This window comes from Rhipicephalus sanguineus, chromosome 1, assembly GCF_013339695.2.
Source record: "Rhipicephalus sanguineus isolate Rsan-2018 chromosome 1, BIME_Rsan_1.4, whole genome shotgun sequence".
NCBI classification, from domain to species: Eukaryota; Metazoa; Arthropoda; class Arachnida; order Ixodida; family Ixodidae; genus Rhipicephalus; species Rhipicephalus sanguineus.
Window position 1 is genome coordinate 72,053,250 of NC_051176.1, and position 23,278 is coordinate 72,076,527.

The following is a 23,278-nucleotide window of genomic DNA, read 5'->3' on the forward strand; positions in this document are numbered from 1 at the left end:
AAAATGCTAGCACAGATTAGCGGTTTTTTCTTTTGATGAGCACTAAAATTATGCAATAGTTTTCACAGTAGGATGTACGTTCTCCTCAACGTGCACGCAACCAGTAGCACTGGCGCGTTGTCCATCGAATCTAAAAGGTAGAATCAGACGAAATGCAAAGTCTGCGACCGCTGTGGCTTGCAGTAATAGGCAGACTGAGCGTCGATATGTATTCCCAATTTTTCGCGATGCCACAGCGCATGGGCCCTTCCCCTAGCGGAGAAGTCGAGCAACGCCTCTTAATCTCTGAGGCCCTTGTTCTGGCGATATCGGTTTTCGCGTCCCCTCCTAAAACCCTACTAAAATGCCAGAATGGCAGCACAGGAAAATGGAAAAGGCGGATTGTCTACGCTGGGACACTCAAACCACACAGGATGTTCTTTTTTACACGATACACATTTTTAATCAAAATGCTATGACAGCCACGCTCCTCTCGTCTTCGCACACGAACTCTACGTCGGGGCAGAAATACTTTCCCAATTTTAAAGTGTTATTGAAGCAACTAAGTGACAAGAACTCATTAACTAACTTTTAATTATTGAGTTGAGGGCTCTTGTTTATATGAGAAAGTTGTAGGTCCTCGCAATTTAGGGCACACGCATTTTTTTAGAAATGACAAAAGTTCCATTTAATTTGACATATTGATAACTTCAGGTTAAGGCAGTAACTGAAAACTGACCGCACCCAGCGCGCAAGAAACGTGGCCGGTCTATTACGTCAGACCGGAACTTCCCGTGTCAATGAAGTGACGAAATTTGAACGATAACGCATCGCGCCAGTGTCTCGTGGAAAGCGGCCTGTTGTGGAAGCGGCCAGACAGGAAAGATAGCTCTTAGCGCATGCGTAAGAAAGAAATATATATGCACTAATAAGAAGCAGATAATCACAGAGATAAACATCGAACGAAAAGAATACGCTATCTAAATACGCTGTCTACTTGCGTATCTCAGACGACTCGCCATTTTTCATGACCAAATTCTCCTTCGACGTGTCTAATTATTTCTAATTTCGTCACTTCCTCGTAAAGAGTAAACTCTAAGAAAAAAAAAGAGAGCCAAAAGAGGGTCACGGCCGCGTGACTCTCTTCGGGTGTCCATTTGACCTATTTTGGAAGGTAGATGAATAGAAAGAAAGTTAGCATTTTGGTTGGAGTCACGGTACTAATTCCAACTGTTGTCACATCCGTTAAACATCACATCTGATAGTCTGACTGTGTGCTCTGCAAAATTTTCAAGTATTAGCTATGTTTTAAATGCGAAGCATTTCTTAGCGAACTTCTGCGACTTTGAGCGTATCTATCTATCTATCTATCTATCTATCTATCTATCTATCTATCTATCTATCTATCTATCTATCTATCTATCTATCTATCTATCTATCTATCTATCTATCTATCTAGCCGCCTACGACTTTGTCCTCTCCTGGTCGCTTGGTTAATCGAATGTACACCAAAATTGGTATGGGGTAACATGACTGTATGACGAACATGACAAGTCATAACATGAAAATCATGACACGCATGTCATGTACAGAATGATTTACATGCCACGCTCGTGCTGCGCTGGCGGCCGTTTCGATAGCTTGATATACACCAAAATTGGTATCTTGCGACGTGACTGTGTGACGAACATAAATGACACGAGTTAACATGAAAATCATCACACGCATGTCATGTACAGCATGACTTACGTGCCACGCTCATGGGGCGCTGGCGGCCGTTTCGCTAGCTTCATATACACCGAAATTGGTATCTTGCGACGTGACTGTGTGACGAACATAAATAACACGAGTTAACATGAAAGTCATGACACATGTCATGTACAGCACCACTTACGTGCCACGCTCATGGGGCGCTGGCGGCCGTTTCGCTAGATTTATATACACCAAAATTGGTATCTTGCGACGTGACTGTGTAACGAACATAAATAGCACGAGTTAACATGAAAATCATGACACGCATGTCATGTACTGCATGACTTACGTGCCACGCTCATGGGACGCTGGCGGCCGTTTCGCAAGCTTGATCTGCGCCGAAATTGGTATCTTGCGACGTGACTGTGTGACGAACACAAATAACACGACTTAACATGAAAGTCATGACACACATGTCATGTACAGCATGACTTACGTGCCAGGCTCATGCATGGTGCGCTGGCGGCCGTTTCGCTAGCTTGATCTACTCCGGAATTGGTATTGCGCGACGTGCCTGTGTGACGAACATAAAACACGAGTTAACATGAAAATCATGACACGCATGTCATGTACAGCATGACTTACGTGCCACGCTCATGGTGCGCTGGGGGCCATTTCGCTAGCTTGATCTACCCCGAAGTTGGTATTGCGCGACGTTACTGTGTGACGAACATAATAGGAGTTAACATGAAAACCATGACACGCATTTTCCTCAATGACATTCAAGACGATGTATGCGGCTCTTTGCTGGCTGCTTCGCATTACATCGATTCCCACAATGCGTGGGATCTGCCGGCTTTTTTTTGTTATCTATTTTAGTCTAAAATTACAACGTTTATCTTTAGCCTCATAAGTATTTACTTCAAAATCCTGCCGCCCGGTTCTTGGCCCATCCCTCTTTGTGGGTAAGCGCCACTAGTAAGAGGTCATCATCATCATCATCATCATAACGGCACTGTCCTGAAGCGCGTTTCGATTGGCTTCCGTGATGAAGGCGCCGTCGTATACGCCATACATATCGCACGTTTGCCGTTCGGCGCCGTTATGGCGCGGTGACTCGCCTCGCTCACGAACGGAGCCAGCCGCGCTGGCGCCGCGCCTCGGCCTCCTTTCTCAATCTGCTCGGTCTCTTGAAATGCGTTGCGTCGGTTGCGCGGGTTGCGTCAGTTGCCTGTCGTGCAGTTTTGTATTCGAACAAAAATGCGCATCTTCGGTGGCGTTGACGCCAGGCTCCGTGCGCGAAGTCACGCTTGGAGGGCGAAATATTCATGAAGCTGCGTACACGGACAACGTGGGCCCGTTAACGATGAGTGTACTGCTTGAGTAGGTACTAATTATACAGCTTTAGCTGGGCATCAGTAGCAGCTCTGCGGAAGTTACCTGCCAGCCATTTACAACAGCAGCCTGCGTCCGCGAGGCTGTTGCGGATGCCTAACTAAAGCTGTCGGTTAACGGGTCGACACCGTTATGCGCGTTGCTGTACAAGCTGCCAAAAAATGAGCAATGAAAACAATTATCAAGGGTCATTTTTTGCTGATCGCACATTGTGTCACATTGTGTCTGCACTGCTGAAGGTGCAAGATATCGTTTTGAGATGCCCTTTAGTCTACTTCATAACAGCATTTCCATCAACCTTGGGTGTGCAGCGTGCTTCCGCGCATGGTAACGTGAAAAAAGAGCCCGTCTACAGAACGCTTAGATGCACTATATGTTATGGTTTTTCTTGGCTTAAAGACGGTAGTTTGGGGTGCAGATATAGTAGGATGTTTCCTGCACGTACGCGTTAGTCACTTAAGTTGGACACGCCTCGCCGGTAGGGCGGAAAAGCTAGAGATTTTCGACGGCGCGCGTTGTTGCGGCCGCCCCCGTGCACATTTTTTTCCTTCTTTTTTGTTTGCTGTTTTCTTGGTTTGCCAACATCTGCGATGACGCTATAACAGAATCAAGTGAGTGTACGTGATTGTGGGATTTGTGTGCGCTAATTCTAGCATATGACATGTCTGGTCTCGACGTAGACGGCGTCCGCGCGCGCTGGGTGTCGTTCGGGCTCTCGTACTCGAATGTGTTTGCTGAGTATTTAAGGACGGGTTACGTTTGTAAAACATGCGGCTAGTAACCGCTCACGGCGTGCCTCTGACTGCCGGAGGATGTGCTTGGGTGTCGGAAAATGCTGGCGCAAAGCCGTGCTTATTCTGAAACCAAATTTTGAAGCGATTTCCCAGAAAAGAAGTGCTTTCATTCGTGCATAGCCAGTGCCTATTGCGAAGCGATGTTCGCGCTGCCTTTTACGTGAAAAGTTGTTTTCGGTGGAAAATTATTTCGAACGAAACACTCGTGTCAGATGTGTGTACAGTGACGGTTTGTTGAGCAAAGGTTGGTTTTAAATACAAATAAGCAATGTGTATGTTGTGGTTATTCCCAGAATCGCGGATAACTTCTCCCGCCTCTTCACTCCAGTTGACAGCAACACTTGGGGAAACGAAGATGTCGCGTGGTCTGGCGCCTCACCGCTAGTGATGGAAAAATCAACAGTGGCGTTCGCCCTCTCAGCCGAACCAGGCAGTCGGTCCTACGTTTCCTTTGGTTGGTCAAGACGACGTAGGAATAGAGGTGAGTTGCACCCACGCAAAGTAGCCTAAACCACTTTCGTTTGTTGTTTAGAAGTTGCTCACATGATCTTGTGCTGCAAGTTTGTCGCCAAGTGACGTGTTACAAAAGCTACTATTTGCGAGATGTGTTTCACACAATAACGGCAAAAAACTTGGTTCCTTACCATGCCTGTTTGCATTTGTTGTTTTGAAGTGAGCCGTCATTATGTCCGTGTGAACTACTTATTGTGTAGATTTTGCAAACTTTTACTGCTATTTCATTTTCTCATCATAATATCACCTTCTGCTTTTCAGATATCATTTTTATGGTGCTCAGGCTGAACAGAAGCGATAGCCTAGCAAGCCACAAGACTGATGCCTTCAGCCTTCACCACTTTTTGATTTATTCATAATCATGAGGAATAAAGATTGAAACACGATGCCGATTTCTGCAGTTTATTTTGCACCATAAGACACTATGCACATCAGTCACACATTTTAGTTGGCTATACTCATACAAGCATGTAAATGAGGAATACCTAAACTTCTTAATTGGAAATCGGACGATCTTATCGCGCTTTCTATATTACTTTGCTGCGAAAGGTGTGTTGTTTTGACGAATTTTATTAAAATAATGCTAAAATGGTACTATTCTTTTTTTGCAGTCGCTGGGCAGATGGCACGTATTATTGGACTCGCTTAAAATGAATACTCTACTATTTTCAACAATAGTCGCGCAAAAGTAAAGCAAGGGTCAAATGAGTAGCTTAAAATAGTTGTGGAGTCGCTTGACGCTTCGGTGTTGGTCACACAACCCCCATAGGAGTGTTACTGGCAAGAGTCGTCTGACTCCCTATAATTCGGAACGTGATCCTTCGAATAAGAGTCCTTCCACTCTTCCTAGAGCGTCAGGGAATTCTCCTAGAGCGCGCCGACAATGACCAACCAAGAGAGTCACCGTGACTCTTTAAAGAGAATCGTATGCGTGGCAAGTGAGAACTCTCCGAAAAGAGTCACGTATACGCTTGTTTTTCTTAGAGTGTAGTTCTGGTCTCAAATAACAGAGCGGTTGCGTTTCCTGCGCGTTGGTCGCGGTCGGTTTTGATATCAGCCTTAAAATTCAATGATAAAGATCTCATACTACGCGCCACCTTTGTAATTTCTAAAAAAAAAGTTATGCCGTAAATTTTCCGGCCTGCAACTTTCCCTTATAGTTACTGCCCTTAGGTCATTAATTAAATAGCTGAATAGCGAATTTTGCTAAGTCATTTTAGTGTAACTTCGGCTGCCACAAAGTATTTCCGCCTCGACGTAGAGTTCCTGCGCGACAACGACAGCAGCCTGACAGTAGTAGGATTTTTAAAAAACGTCTGCATTTTCCTAAAAAAAAGAAACCCGGTTTGTTCAGTTGACTGCCAGAACTGCTTGTAATCCAATTGTAGGCATCCTAGAAAAACCTCTCGCGGTTCACATATCGAATACGCTATGTACAGTGAGACTCATCTTGTTTCATTAGCACGCCGTCTCAATGTTTTTGTGACAGACTGCACTTGCTTCATGCTAAAAAATGGCAGCAGATACAGCCACAAATTCAGAGGAAATTATTTGAGCAATTCTGGCCTACAACTAATTTTCCATAAAGAACAAATTTGCTCTTTTCATAGCTAAATGGAACTGCCGTGTTGAAATTTAGTGTGAGAAAGAGAGATTCATCCAGAAGATAAAGAAGTATTTGTTTAAAAATTGAACATCGTATTCTTTGTGTAAAGAGCAAGGACACTATACCCGCATATTTCTATTGAATGAATGTTCTGCCTTTACTTGTCAGGAATACGCACACTTTAAATCAGCACTTTAAACCAGTCTTGTACACGTTCCTCTAAAACAGGAAGGAAAGCTCGTTCCTCGTTCCTTCCCAATTTTGAAACGAGTTCCCGTTTCAAGTTCCCTTAACGCGAAAGGAATGCGTTACAGTTAAAATTCGAAAATTGGAACGTGTTGTTACATTAACCTTACATTTGACTTTTTTAATCAAAGATAGTTTCGGACAATCCTGAGCTGCGGTAAAGCTAGCAATTGAATACTACATCGAATTGCTCGTACTATGCGAATTCGAACATCGCGGAAGCGTATTATCTGGAGATGAAAATACGCTCCAAGACGAATATTTTTGATTTAGCACCACATAAACTTCCGACATGTCTAACTGCAACATTGACGCTCGTCTATTGCAAGTGCAATGCGCATGGAAGTTTCCACATCAATCTTCGAATGTGCAGTCAGGATACTGCATTTCTGAAGTGCAAATAGAAAGTTACTCACAAGCATCAATATAACTTAATTTATTGCACTAGAAATTGCATCGAAATACACGATACATTGGCATTTAATGAATGCTGTAGGGTATGAATGCAAAGAAAAAATATCGAGAATACATATTTGAACTTAAAAAGGTTTCTTGTTGGAACTCAGTAGTAGTTGCATTTCGATGTTGTCCGACAGACGGACTCGTTTTTTCGTAAGCACTTCGTTGGCAATATTGAATAGCCGTTCGACTGAAGCGCTTGAGGGTACTGCCATGTTGTATTTGAGGAAACGTTCCTTCAGTCCATCAAAGTTTTTCATTTGAGACAGCGGGTAGTCACCTGGTACCACCAGGTACCTCGACAGCTCATCATGTGTCTCGGCTGGGAGGGTTTCGAGCCCGAAAGAGAAGAAATCTTCACGCGCCGACGAGGTGGCGACATCTGCCCTGGCTGGTTGGGTCACTGCAGCCAGTTTTGTTCTTATGTTTATGGTCGCCTGGTCTCCCATATAACTGTCCGGAATCTATGACAGCTTAAACTTCGGTATTAAGCAGCTGGCGATAACCAGCTCGCGCTTTCCTCTGAGGTGTTCAAACCTGCAATCCCGAACAAATTATTAGAAAACGAACCTATTCAACCTGTGATGCTGACATCGCTTGCCTCTTCTCAATCCCGTCGAGAACAGCACTAGCTAGAGGGCCACAATATGACAGTCCCTTCATAGCCTCGTATTTATTTCGCTTCTCCAGGACGGCCAGGGTTGGTAGCAGGTAACCGATGAACATGTGTTCCTGTCGCTGAAGTACGTCCAGCGCACAAGAGAGTGGCTTCATCACCTGTGCATGATATCAAATTTTGCACTTTGTTAAATCATAATGAAGGAAATAGCTAGACGGGGGCAAGCGCATGCGGCACTCTAAGCTGATGTGAACGTCGAAGAGAGGAACGCATATACTTGAGAACCAACTACCTGCGGGAGCCTAAACAGAAGCAGCTACTTTACATCTTTGTTAGCAAACTGTAACACGTGGATGGGAGCAAAAAAATGTGTGGACGCTTCAGCGTCGCGTTTTACAGTGGAACGTGACAGCGTTATCGGAACTCGTTGGTGTCGCATTTTTTTTGCGAGTAGGCGTTACTGCAAACAATGTGGGAAAGACAGATTATAAAACTAACGTTTACGGCCAAGTTTCCTCAATTTAGCTTAACTCCTAAGCACAGATGAAATGCTGGGAAGACAATTTTCCAAGGGCAATATAAGCCATTTTGCATAATGATACGAAGGTTTTTTGTTGTCCGAGGCGCGCATGTCAAACCGGGGCTAAATGCACAGCTGGCGCTGAAGCCATCACACCAGGCACGTAGGCAAGCCCCCCCCCCCCCGGAATTCGTCCAGCCTTTTATATTCCTGGGCAACTTTTGTTTCTTTTTGCCATGGAAAGGCATTCTTTCGAACAATTAGGCCTTGCCTCCCCCCCCCCCCCCCCGAAAAAAAAATCTTGGCTACGTGCCTGCATAACAGCTGCAGCGAATAGCGTAACTAGGTTTTTTTTAGAAGCATTGGCGTGCTTGTAGCTCACAGCTTTTATACCTCACCGATTATCCGCATACATTCACCAATAGGAGATGGCCACTTACATTGCAGTACTCTTCCATAAATATGTATTCCACAGGCCAGTGCAGCACCTGCAGTTTCAAGATGCAGAACAGTCGCTCGATGTCTTTCCCTTCGTTGTACAGCTTAAGCAGGTGCTCCATGGCGTCATGAAGTGAGTTCCACCTCGTTGGTGCTGGCTTTCTCATGTAGGCTCCAGTGACTCTTGATTAAGTCGGCTGAGATGTTCAACTGACCCTGCTTGCTCCACAATGAAGAACACTTCTTAAAAACAGATTTCGCGACTCTCGAATATGGTGCATCAAGTTCAGCTACAGCAGAATCCGAGGTTGCGACCAAGTTCAGTGTGTGAGCTGCGCATCTAATGAGCGGAGCAAGCACACATTCAGACCCGTCCTGTGTATTCAAAATGCCTGTCAGTGGAGCTGGTCGGATTTCCCTTTCATTTTCTGTTTCGTGTGTCTCACTTTGGCTAAACACACTGAAAGGGAGAAAAAAAAAACATTAATTATGCAACCAGCACTAGAAGTGGCTAAACATTTCCATTATCATTATTTAGTTTTGGAGATTTACCTGAACGCTTTAACAAAGTTTGATCCATTGTCGGTTACCACGGAGGTTACCTTACCCTAGATCCCGTATTCTGCAAATACCGAAGACAGCACTTCCGCCAGCTTATCATACGTTGTGTGACTGATGACACGTTTGAACGCCTGCGCGGTAGTTTTCCTCTCGAGAGTGCTAGGATCCAACCACAAGGCAACAATGCGAATAAAGCTCCTACAAAAATTAGTAAACAAATAAATATTGACACCGAGCAATATAATGCCAAACAGTATAACAACCGGCCAGTATAATGCTCAAGGGAATAACCGCTGCGGTATAAGACACCTGTGAAAGCTCGACCAAAGGGCCGGTGAGACAGCGACGTGGTCAACGTTGATTAATTTCAATGAGAGTTTCTGCTTCATGTCTTCAAATCAGGCGTCAAAGTGGTCGGTCAGCATTTGTCGAGTGAGTGTTTTTCGGCCTGGAGCGAGGTGTTCCTCGATATCCTTGAAGGCTTGTTCTTCGACAATAGAGAAGGAGGGCAGGCCTTCCACAACAAATGTCGTGACAAGTTTGTCGAGCGTGTGTTGGGAGACAGCTTGCTTGCTGAACATACTATTCAAGCACAATTGCTTCTGGCGTTTTTCAGCTGATGGTGCCTCTTCAAAGAGGCGTTTACGGCCCCCTCTTTTCATTAGGTTCTCGAATTCTTGAAGCTTGTGCAGAGGTGCTCTCTAAAAAAAGGAATGTAAATTATGCTATAAGTGTCGGACTTAGCTTCAATAATTCCTTAACAATAATAACGCCTTACATAGAACGACCTATATTGAAACACAAAAAGGAATAACCTGCTCAACCTGACACAAATGTAAAACCAGACGCACACACAAGTGCAGTGTGTGTTTCTGGTTTTACGTGTGTGTCAGGTTGAGCAAGTTATTCGTTTTTGTGTTAAGATGCACCAACTTGCCCAACAGTAAGTACTTCTGACCTATATTTGCTTGTTCTCATAGCAGTACTCCTCCACCACCTATTTGAAGGTTTGTGCGAGATTTTAAAAATGTGTAGGTCTAATCGCTGCCACACCATGAAGTTTCTATGTGAAAGATAAGGCATGAAATATTTTTAAAGCAGGTGACGTTTTAACGTGCGGGCATTTTTGAGACTCTCTCGCTTTTCCCTCTTCTTCTTTCTTCAGCCACTTTTGTCACGTTTTAAGTCATTATGTTCATTACGACAGGTCATTTGCACTTTGTTTTTTTTCTACCTCTTACCTGCTATTTCTGTGATGTACATAGAGGTGTGGGATTTGTTAACAACACACATCATTTGGCGAAGTACGGTTAAAATTAATGCAGAAACCCCTAACAAACACGTCATGAAAACTCTGCAACATAATAATAATATCTGGGGTTTTACGTCCCGAAACCAAGATATCATTATTAGAGACGTCGTTGTGGAGGGCACCGGTAGTTTCGGCCATCTGGTGTTCTTTAAGGTACATTAACATTGCACGATACACGGGCCTCTAGCAATTCGCCTCCATCGAAAATGCGAGCGCCGCGGCCGGGATCGAACCCGCGAAAAACACTGAAAAGAGCCCAACCCACGCATAAACGTAGACGCGTGCGTTTACTGAGCGTGTGTTTAGTTCATTGTAGATCAAAACCTGACACACACAATATTTAACGTGAATGACAAAGTAAGTGTGACTGACCGACCCTTAAAATGCAGGACTCCTTCGTTATGTGAATATGAGTGAACAAGAAGTAATCCTTACCTTCACGTGCTTCTTCAAGTTTGCGGCCGATGTCTTGGATGCGCCAATCATCTTGTTCGGCGGAGCATAAGTCAAACATTGGTATGCGATGTTTCCATTTCCTTTGCCTTCAAGCGGTTCAAACACCGGTGATAGCCATGGCCAGGCACACTCTACATCGACACTCATTGCAGCAGAACTCAGATGCCAAAGAAGATATTATGGGGTTTGATGACTCTCTAATGTCAAATAGTTCTCCGTTTAAACGTTAAGGTTAATTTATACGCACAACACATGGTACAGGGCTTACATCTGAACCAGCTTACGACACCAGATGGAACACCGGGGCCGCTTTTTATTGCACCAGTGCTCCGCCTTAATACCAGTGCCGGCCAATCGTCGCCGATTTGCCCTTTGACTAGTGTTGTGCGACATCTCCTGCCTTCGTGCAACCTTTCTTCCCAAGGGCAGATCGGTCAGTCGCCAGAATTTTGGCGAACCCTTGTCTCCCCACCAACGCAATTACTCCGCAGTCCCGTGGGAACAGGTCGTCCTTCAACCGTGGCGTGAAATGAGGCCTGCTCACGACGAGCAGGCCTCATTTCTTAAGGGCGAGACAGACGGTACGATTTTTCATGCGATTCGACGTCCGACACGGCGGAGGGGAAACCGGAATGGTGACCTTTCATAGCATCGTACAGCCACCATTCTCTCTCCCCCACCGCCGCGTCGGCCGTCGGATCGCATGGAAAATCGGACCGTCTGTCCCCCACTTTATCATTTTCCGAAACGCTTGTCTTCCTGTTTCTAGACGCCCAGCCGCAGTTTCGGTTTCACAGAGCGCCGAGTGAGATGAAACGCAGAACAGCGTTCACCTGAACACGACGTAGACAACTCTTTTCAGCGAAGGCTCCCTGGGTGCCGCTGTAACCCCATCTGTAGTGTTGCAAATATGCATGCCCCCCCCCCCCCCAAATGCACCTCAGATGTAAAGGCAAGGCGTCAGCGTTTGTACTCCTGTGCAAGTCTGCCCCCTTTTTCGTTGAAAAGGTCTGCTAGGAGGGAGCGCTCGCAAGGATCATGGTACCCAACACATGCTCGTGATGCAGGTGCCGGATGGTTGTTTAGGCGACAACCAAAGGGCGCGTTTCGCGTGCAGTGACGCGACGCGCACTTTAAAATTCATTTTAGATATGTTCGAGGCTATATTATCCGTCGATATTTCGTAGATTATGCGTGACAAATCTATCCCACAAATTATCTCGCGTTCGTAGTTTTGTGTCAGTACTTTTTTTTTGAACTCACGTTTCATTCGTTGCCTCGCGTCCCCTCCACGGCTGTTAAGACGTGGTCCTTAACGCCACATCTTCGTCTCACGGTAAGGAAGTGCAACTGGGTATAGGGGACGGGGGGTGTTTAAGAAGGACCTATTCTCACTGGACCGTGGTCTAATTGCGCTCGTGCAGAGAAAAAGCTTCGCCGAAATTTTGTAGACTGACTAATCACTCTGTGGGATGGAGTGTTGCAAGAGGGCAGACAATGTGCCAGAACACTCGTCAACGGGCGAACCGGCGACTCTGCAACCGAGGTACGACGACCCCGCACTTCATTACACTCACAAAAGTATGCACCATGCTCATATGAAAGGCAAGCGGTAGTCTTCGCGGCAGACGCGGTGACCCATCCGCTTTGTATGATGCGCTGCGTACGTGCGTGCGCGGAACGTTTACAGAAGGAACGTCGTTCCCTATGCCGGTCACTCGTAAACGTAACGAGTTACCGTTACAGTTGCAGCGATCTTCAACGGAACGGTGGTGTTCCTCCGTTCCTTCAAAAAGGAACTTGTTCTAGGAACGCCACTCCGTACAACACTGCTTTAAACCAGGGTTCGCAGCCTGCCTTTAAGAAGTTATGTACGCATTGCAGAAGCAGGACTGATAATTTTCAAACGTGTGTAATATTTGCGCCGTCGACACATTGCTCGTAGACCTACAATTTCCCAGAAGGTGTTCTGGGATTCTGAATGAAATGAACAAACAAAAATTTACTGTGAAAGGGTCAGGCGCTCTCTTCGGTATTAAATGCGAAGCATTTCTTAGCGAACTTCTTCGACTTTGAGCCTATCTATCTATCTATCTATCTATCTATCTATCTATCTATCTATCTATCTATCTATCTATCTATCTATCTATCTATCTATCTATCTATCTATCTATCTATCTATCTATCTATCTATCTAGCCGCCTACGACTTTGTGCTCTCCTGGCCGTTTCGTTAATCGCATGTATACCAAAATTGGTATGGGATAACATGATCGTATTACGAACATAAATAACAAGTCATAACATGAAAATCATGACATGCATGTCATGAACAGCATGATTTACATTCCACGGCCTTGGGGCTCTTGCGGTCGTTCCGTTAATTTAATAAATACCAAACTTGGTATGGTGTGACAAGAGATCATGACGAACCTAATGACAGGTCCTAACGTGCAAATCACGTGCAGCATTATTTACATGACATGATCTCAGGCCGCTCGCGGCTGTTTAAATGAATGGATACATACGACAACGGGTATGACGACACATTTCTGTATGACGTATATAACTGACACGTGTTAACATAAAAATTATGACATGCATATCATGTACGAGATGATTTACATGCCACGCTCATGGCGCACTCGCGGCCGTTTCGCTGCATTGATATACACCAAAATTGGTATTGCGCGATGTGACTGTATGAAGAACATGAATAACAGATGGTAACATGAAAACCATGATATGGATGTCATGTATGTCATGATTTACATGCCACGCTCATGGTGAATTCGCAGCCGTTTCGCTTGCTTTATATACACCAAAATTGGTATTGCGCGACCGGACTGTATCACGAACGTCCATTAGAGGTGGTAACATGAAAATCATGACATGCAAGTCATGTACGACATGATTTGCCCATGGTGCGCTCGCGGCCGTTTCGCTAGATTGGTATACACCAAAATTGGCATTGCGCGCTGTTACTGCATGAAGAACATAACTGTTGGTAACATGAAAACCATGACATGCATGTCATGTATGGCACGCTTTACATGCCACGCTCTTGGTGCATTCGCGGCCGTTTCGATAGCTTGACATACACCAAAATTGGTATTGCGCGACGCGACTGTATGACGAATGTAAACGAGAGGTGGTAACATAAAAATAATGACATGCAAATCATGTACGACATGATTTGCTCATGGTGCATTCGCGGCCGTTTCGCTAGCTTGATATACACCAAAATTGTTATTGCGCGACGCGACTGTATGTCAACCAAAAATGCCAGGTGGGATCTTTAAAATCATGATATGCATATCATTTACCGCATGATTTACATGCCACACTCTTTGTCCGATCGCAGTCGCTTCGCTAGATTGATATTCACCAAAATTTGTATCGCGCGACGCCACTGTATGACGAATATAAATGACAGGTGGTGATATGAAAACCATGATATGCATGTCATGTATGGCATGATTTCCATGCCATACTCATGGTGCACTCGCGGCCATATCTCTCGTTTGATATACACCAAAATTGGTATTGCGCGATGTGACTGTATGACGAACATCAATGACAGGTCCTAACATGCGAATAATGCTATGCATGTCATGTACGGTATGATTTATATGACACTGTCATGGTGCGCTTCCGGCCGTTTTGCTAACTGGATATATACCAATACTTGTATGGCATGGCACGAGTGCGTGATGAACATGCATTGTACGTACCAGAATTGTACATACCATGCATTGTACATACCAGAGTATGCGTCTCATTAGCATGACATATACCAGATTGTGGATGCATCCGTGCAATGGCAAACATGCGATATATGGTGAACTAGATGGCATGGCATTAGTGATTTCATTTGGCTCAAAGTGAAACAAAGTGATGTATGCAGCTCTTTGCTGGCTGCTTCGCATTACATCGATTCCCACAGTGCGTGGGATCTGCGGCATTTTCCAGCGGAGGTTATAGCTTCGAATTGCGACTCAAGACGTCAAAACCTTATTTCACCTTCCGCTTAGCGGTGTAATCTTGGTACTAAAGGAGGATGCTGACGAAGTATTCGCAGATGCTGATATCGAATGGTGATAAATGAATCGCATAATAATGGCACCTTTTCCATGGGCTGAATTGTGAATGTGACTTCGCTGAGCACATCTGGCAGCAAGCCTGGCCGATAGGAAGATGAGAAGTTCTGAAACTCAATGCTCCCTTGACTGGGCCAGCTGGGTTCACATAGTGGCGCAGCCGTTTTTCTGCGCGACGGTGGTACATCGGCCTGCGAATCGGATGATAAATTTACGACAGCTACAGTACTATAAAAAGTGAGTTACTATATTTGTTTTTCATTATACGAGTAATATACGTCTTGCTCTTAAGAACTCGACAATCCAATCAAAATGTACTGTAGCATCGGTACGCGACAGTGCTAAGACACATTTTGGTCAACATTTTATGTAGTTTTTTTCATACGTAATAAACTTCTTTAATTAAAGCGTGGAACATATTTCTGTAATTTATTTAATTTTTTGCAGAGGAAAGCCCTATGTTATAGAATAGATTTTCAAAGAACAAAGGAACGATGTCAGCAACAAGTGCACTGTGGAATAGCGAGGTGGAAATCACAGTGATAAAAACTTGAAATAAAGAACAGCCTGACTGGCTATTCGTTTTATAAGCAAATATAAGTAACGACGTCAGAAAGTACGTGCGATGTATTATTCACAATTATTTTGTGTTGTTTGAAAAAAAAAGTTTTACGCTTATATGTAGTCGTCACTGATGTGATTTTCACGCTGAAGGATTAGGAGACCTAAGCGGAGCGTTTCCTTTTTTCTTTTGTTTAGGTGCCTGGCACTTAGTTCAATTACGCGTAATGTCATTTTGAACATCGCACACCGTGATTACCGACACCATGCACACGGTGTACACATACTTTCGTTATTGGCTTGCCAGAATTTAAGGGAATATTGGGGGGTGTTGTCGTGGGACTAGTTAGGTTAAATATTGAAAACACCGTGGAAGACGCGGCCGATTAGGTAGAAATACGGCTCTGGGTAGCTGGTAGGCAGCTTTTTTAGTTAGTTTTAGTTAGTTTTTTTTTTACTTTTGTTGCCTTGTCCTGACGCGTTTCGGGTAAGGGCAAGTTTCGGCATTTTCGCTTTTGTACATGTTGCCCTTGGTACCTATGCCACTGGAAGACAATCTGTACCTTATATTGCGATAGCAATTATAAGGACACCCGGGTATGTATATAATTAAAAAGGCACGCAGAAAAATAAAGCCGAAGAAAAAGAATCCGAAGCACACGACCGGGGATTCGAACCACCGACTCCTTGCGCCCCAGCGCGGCGTGATAAAACTCAACCACACGCCATGCATGCGCCAGCGAAGTAACGGCAAAGCTAATCATATGCTCCATTTACCGCTCGTGGTACGCAGATCTGAGAGGAGCTTGAGCGTGTTTTCTCTCACGCAACGCTTCTACATTTTCTTTCAATTTGAAAACTGCCCTTGAGCCGCGCACGACAAAGTGCCCCCTTTCTGTGCCAACTCGCGATGTGGAACGAAAAAAAAAAGAACACCGGGCACACCTTGCGTCAGACGCCCCCGTGTGGAAGGAGACGCAAAGGGGTCACTTTATGCGTGGCAGATTAAAAAGAAAAAGAAATATATAAGAGCGTCTGATTCTCCATTGTCGACACTTGCAGCGCGTTGCTCAAGCACAAAGACGTAACAACTGTGACAGTTATTAGTTCAGGCTTGTCCTTTGTATACCTGTGCGTTCTTTTCAGGCGTCCTTCTTTGTGCTTCAGCCACGCGCTGCAAGTATCGAGCTGATTGTCGTTTCTCGTGTGACATTTTACTTTCTTGCTATCACATTCACTGCTTCGCACTTGCGCCGAAACTGTGACTTTTCAAGCCAGAAAACATTTGCCACAGGTGAACAGTCATTATCAGCTCATATTTGGTGACCTATATTTTTTCGGTGGATGTGTTTAACAGCACTAACAAATATGCTATCTGAGGTACTGTGTACAGCTACTCACTATTTCCATAGGTATCTCGAACGGAACTTGTGACCTCAGCATAAAAAGAAAGTCAGTTTCACCGCAAAGGCGAAGCAATGAATGCGATAGCAACAAATTGTAGCGTTACATGAAGTGAGGCTGGCTACTAACTGTTTTGTATCCAATCTCGCGTAACTAGAAAACGCTGGTGTGAGAGAATACGGCCGCTCCAGGGAGCAATGCTCTCCGCGTAGTCACTTCGCGTTGAGAGCGCAGCATGTATAAGAGTATACGAGCCGCCCGCTGCGATGGTTTTCGAGATAGCGCACGCGCCAGCGATCGCAACCACGCCCTTAGATTCAAAGTTCAAAGTTGCTCCTCGCGCGACGCTCCCCCCACCCCTCTCGCGTCTTCGTGTCTTTTTTCATGCTCGTTAAAGGTGGGTGGGGCGTTTCCTGCTGCTTCGACGGCAGGCCTCTCGAGCGCGGTGACGTTATCGCATGCACCATTCGAACGACGGAAACGGGACGGCTCGTTTGATCTCTGCTTCGGTCGCGTGCGTCGCCCCAGCTCGCGCGCTTTTTAGCCGCGGTAGAACATACAATGCGCGGGGGGATTTTATCGATTTGGACTTCACACCGGAAGGACATGACGGCGACGGCGATGGCGGCGGCAACGGCGACGGCAAAAACCCGTCGAGACTGTCCATATAATTGCTATCGCAATAAAAGCGCCGTATCAAGGGATTCACACAACTGATCTCAAGTGTAACTTTGTTCCAGTAAATTGATGCGATAAAAGCACGGTCGCCAATTTATAATATAAGGGCATGCTAGGCAATTGTTGGGAACATAGCTGAAACTCAGGAAATGTTACAGTGAAAGCAGCCTATCTTCAAAAAGAAAGCCTGTCCCTATTATAATAGGCAAGACGAGGTGCTAACAACCAATTTCCGCTAAATGGTAGATTTGGCTCTGGGATAGCCAACACTGCGCGGCCGTCATAGTCTTGAATGACATCGCCCAATACTCCCTCAACCAGACCTAGCAGAAATACTCTTGTATTACCTAGTAGAAAGCGCCTTGTTTGGCTTGTTGCGTTGATAACTGATGAAAAAAATGAGCCACCGAAGAGAGATAATCTAGTGTGGTCATCTAGTTAGAGTTCCTTTTTTTTTGCGCTTCTGTTTTTGCTGGACGAAGGCTTTTGGCTGGATGGTAATGGCTGGTGTAGGCTTAACAGGTATACAACATGCACGACAAGCTCATGCTGACGTAGGTTCGGGTCTCACTGACGCTCAGTGATAATTGCGCATAATCTTGTTTCCTTGTTACTCGTACATTTACGTTAAAATTTGGCTGGACGCACTAGGTTACTGCTTAGATTCGTCAGAATTCTACCAGCATATCTTGAGAAAAGATACGGTAAATACAGCCGCAGAACTGTTTCTTCCGTTTCCCTGCTCTGTCTACTCTTGGCGTATAAGATCAGTGCTTCGTGCTAATAAACCATTCCATGGCAGCTATCTCGCCGGCTTGAGATATCGGCGTTCTTTTAACGCGGTAGCATTAAAGAGTTCGTTTCGCAGAAATTCCAGTGTCGGTGTTGACGGGTGTTTGTGGCGACGTCCGACGCTGTGAGCGCAAAATCAGCGTTGTTCTTGAGCGAAAATTTCAGGTAGATGCAATAAAAATAGATAAAAAGCCTTCCCTTCGAGTGGGACCGGTAATTCGAACCTGTGGCGCGAAGCATTTAGCCGCTCGGCCACCACGCATACATCCTCTAGCACACTAACGGCGAGCTATTTATATACACCATTTAGCATTAGTGGTACGCACACCTCGTAGGTTCTTCAGCGGCTTGACTGCAACCCGCGACATGGCGCGAAGGGCCCACGAGCGCACTTTTAAACGGCATCGCCCCGCCACGTGGCCGTGTTTCGTCGCGCGGCATGCATGGATATTGTAGTTGCCGGGTGTCCGCATTTTGGCTTTCCTTGCGGTGCGGTTTAGGCCTCCACCGAGAAGCGAAGCTACGCTAGCGATTGGTAAGTCGATACGAACACGGTCCGATTACGTTATCACGTATACTCTCGAAAGCGAAGCTCAAGCGCACACCAAGTTTTTATTTATGTGTTTTACGTGTGCTTACCGCATTGACGTTATTCTTGTCTGTATCGCCCTGATTTATCCGCCTCTTTCAGGCTAACTTTGAAATGCATACAGCTGGGTAACTGCGTCATAACGCCATCCCGCATGGGACTTCACGTCTTGTCACAGCCTTGCTGGCCAGCGCCATCGCTCGTATGCCTTGCGGTAAAGCCCACTATCTAAACGTGGGAACATCATCATGAGAGCACAGTCTACAAGAGCTCAAGGGATTCAAGCCTACTTGCAAAACGCGCGATCTTCATTATGTTCAACACATATTGCAACACGGAAACAACCGACAATGCGGAGGCAGTGTGTGTTGCAGACTGCAGTAATATCTTCGAAAGAGAAAGAGGTGGCTTAAAAACATTTCAACTTTTTGTTTAAATTATAATTTCTCGTATTTCGCATTGCTACTCTAAGAAAAAAATCGTGCATTTTGGGAGCATTTATGCCACACAACAAGAATCATCATCTGGCGTGCTCGCGTTTCCTTTCTTGAAAACCCAGCTCTCGTCCCTTTCCCCTCAAGAATGCTATGTCACGCTGATAACGCGCGCGCCGTTCGTGACCGGGAAGTGCCGAGACCACGGTGATAACGCGAGGAAAGAACGCGAGATAGATGACGATTATAGTTGCGTGGCAGAAATACTCCCCAAATACTCGATTTTTCTTAGAGTGTAAAAATCTCTTTAGATATTCCACATTTACGTTAAAGTAACGATGACGCTTGCATAGCGGTAGCAATGGAACGCGAACCTGCCGATTCGGCAGTGTGTTTTAGTAGCCATCATGTGAGACCCGGGCACCGGCCATAATTTTAACCCCCTCATTGAAGTAAGCAAGGATGCCTACAGAAGTGTTTCCTTCGCCGATATTATATTTTCATGTATAGCTGCAGTGGATACATAGTTGCCATTTCGCATGCGTTGTCAGCCTTAAGGGGAGAGTTGCTTGAGTCAGCGCTTCTGGGAGGTAACAAACATATGGAGCAGGTGTGTCCGCCAGCCATATATAAATATTATTCTTCTACATTTGACGACCTGCAATTCAAAATCTGCATAGAAATATTCCATTTTTCCCATCAATATTCCACCTGGAAAGCCGATACTATTAGCATAACATTCAATTTTTTATTCAAAATTTTCGGATGCTGACACGCTTCTGTCATCTATTTATTTCTTCATGCTGATGCGCCTTCATGGCCAAGCGCATCGCTCGGAGCAATCGTCATGCTAAATTGGCGCGATGACGATGTTCAATTCTTATGCTGCGTCAGGTATACCTCTATAGCATACTTGTCTTTAGGCCATTCCGGAACATACGCACAATCAGCGCCCTATTTAGCTACTGTATTTACACATTGGGCATTGGCACTATTTACACACCTCTGGTTGAAGCTTTGTGTATTGCAGACAACGCTCAAGCGCCACAGTCATTTGCAACACGTTGAACAGCGCCAGACACAGCGACAACAGCGACAGAGGGACCTGGTAGGAGAAAAAAAAAACGGCTGCCCGAGATTGTCAACCACAAGCAGTCGTACTTTCCATTACATGCAGCATCACCCTCCACCATATATTGCTAAGAAGCCTCACATCGTGCAATAATTTTGCACTTGAAAAACAACGCTGCACTAAAAACCGATCATTAAACTACAAGTGAGTATGCTTCAATTAAATATATTACAAATACTAGAATACCAGCGATCGAATTAGGCAAGCATTTAGTCATTGAGTGTTTTGCTGAAACAAACGTCCATTACGAATTCCGGAAATATAAAAACGTCAATTTAGAAAGCCAAATGCGAGACAAAAAACACCGCACTTCGCAAAACTGCAGTTCTTAGTGTGACTAAGTCATGCGATATACCACATTTTCGTCCACACAGCTTTCCGAAAACTCACGCAGCTTTAGGTAAATATTCCGCGTTCAGTAGAAACTGACAAGCTCATTTGATGTAGGTATACCCGTGAAACAAGGGCAAAGAAAATCGCGTTAACTTCCTAATGCCTTATAATTTGATGCTAATTGCGCGGCGCCACACGGGGAAAGGAAATGACATTGGCTTTAATGCCATTCGTCACCTAATGCCTTCGCCAGAACTCATTCGACTGAGATATACGCGTACTCTCGATGCCCATAGCTTGCCCAATGCATTATGCGTGAAATATTTGAAAGAGCGTCTATCTCGTAAAGAAAACGTTTACACATGACTTTTAACAAGCACCATGTTATTCCCTGGTTACGCTAGAGCAAATTCAATAAAGAATAGCAACGGCGTTGGCATGACAGACCCAATGCTGCTATTGTAAGTTGCTACCTTGTAAAAGGCAGGAACAAACCCAACCTTATGGCACCAAAATATGCCTATTTCTACGTTTCAGTAGCATAAACGCAGATTGGAATTCTTAAAACGCGTGTTTCTTATATTATTACACTAAAATTGCTGACTTCATAAGTAACTGATATCGTCATAATCAGGGAGAATTTCATTTTAGGCGCGTGGCAGCAATAACGCTGGTGGCAGCTCCGCCGAAAAATCTGTCCTTCAAAAACTTAAAGCGGCAGACAACCATTCAGAACACAAATAGAGATATCCCCGCAGAATGAAAGGTTGTTTATTGTATTGGCTAAAACAAACACTGTTTATGTCATTCAACACGGATTTGTATTTCTTTCTTCGCTAAAATAGCGAAAAATGACTGTTGGCGCTGCATGCGGCAAAAAACCGAAGATTCATATGATCCCCATCACGTGACCTTTTATTAGTGTACGCAGTTTGCTGTGTCTATAGTAGTGTTGAGATGCGGTACACTTCTGTCTTAGAATATTTTGTAACTTACAACGTGCAGAGAGCCTTCCTTTGTAATGAGGAGAACAGTGAAACCACCTACGCTTGACGTATTTTCCGATGCTCATGAGCGACAGCATGAAAGTTGTTGGCTTAGGGTGCCTTGATGTGCGCGCGCCTCCGCTTTCAGGGTGGATACAACTTTTGAAGGACTCCGCGCCGCCTGGCGGCCATATTGGTTCAAAGGTGTCGGGTGGCGCGCAGAGGCTAGCGCGGGAACGTTGCTGTAAACACGTTGTTCTTGACGTATTGAGATCCGTTCTTTGGCCGCTATGACAGGCTGCTGTGTGCCGCTGTGTACTTCTTCACGCGCGAAAAACCAGCGGATATTTCGCTTCCCTCGTAACAGCGAGCGAAGAAAAAAAAAAGGAAAGCACAAGTGAAACGCGACCGCTGGCATCCGACCGACAGCACCAAGATATGCGAGGTTAGTTGTTGACTTGTCCAGCATATGGCCGTGCATTTTATCGCTGGCAGTGAGCATGCTGTTCAATAAATCCTTGTTTGTCTCGCTATGGCTGCATCGCATAATCATCGCGTGAAGCTCCTTTTACAAAGAGGATGTTAACCTTTGCGTTAAGCCGTGCGGAGTGAATAGATGCTTCGGCTACCTTGCCGATAAGCTTAGATAAGCTTGGTCAAGACAAGGAAATCATAGCTCATGCTAAATAAGCATAGTCAAAATAATCAGTAGCAATCGATACAAATCAATACTGATAATCTTTGGCACCAATTAAGCCGCCGGATTAAACCAGGGTAAGCTTAGGAAAAGCCTAGTTAAGCCAGTATATAGCAGCCTAATTGAGTTTGGACAAGCCAATTTAACGCTAGTCGATGCCAATCTATACTGATAGATACATATCAAGTGGGATCAGGGAAGATCAGTGAAGATTATGTCAGATCACGCTAATCCACTCCAAGATGAGATGGCATAGCCGTGAGGTATATTAGACCTGACTAGGCTATGTTGTTTCGGATTAAGCGTGACTAAATAAATCCGGGTTAAGCTAATCCTGAACAAGCCAATGCTGAGTGAATTGAGAATGAATAGCTGTTTCGGTGACCGCGTATGGTCACATTAAGCCACTCCGATTAAATTCGATTAAGCTGGATTCAGGTAGTCCGAATCTTGAACCATTCAATTTTGAGTAAATTGAGATTGCCTAGCCAGTTGGATGACAGAGTATGGCCACAATAAGGCAATGTGGATTAAGCCAGATTAAGCTATACCACATTAAGCTAATCGAGCAAGTGAATTTGGAGTGAGTTGTCTAGCCTCTAGATTGTCTAGCCTCTTCGGTGCCGGAGCATGGCCAGGTTAAGCCCATCCGGATTAAGCCAGATTAAGCTAATCCGAAATAAGCTAATCTTGAGCACGCCTCTTATCAGTAAGTTGAAATTTCTTAGCCATTTGGATGACTGAGTATGGCCACGAAAAGACAATAGAAATTAAGCCGGAAGAATCTAGCCCGGACTAAGCTAATAAGGACTAATGTAGTCCCGAACCATCTATTCTGAGTAAATTCAGTTTGTCTAGTCAGTTGGATGATAGAGTATGGACACAAAACAGTGTGGATTAAGCCAGATTAAGCTGATCCGCATTAAGCTAATCACAAACAAGTGAATTTGGAGTGGATTGTCTTACCTGCTAGAGCTCCATGA

At 44.9% G+C, this 23,278-nt stretch overlaps 1 protein-coding gene across 1 annotated transcript in view; it reads right to left on the minus strand.

Moving 5' to 3' along the window:
• Positions 1-23,278, minus strand: part of LOC119399177 (ATP-binding cassette sub-family C member 2) — a 72,080-nt gene that overhangs the window by 12,885 nt on the left and 35,917 nt on the right. The window contains exon 8 of the mRNA XM_037666026.2: positions 14,716-14,880. Coding sequence (XP_037521954.1) covers positions 14,716-14,880 — 165 coding nt within the window. The remainder of the gene's footprint in view (positions 1-14,715; positions 14,881-23,278) is intronic.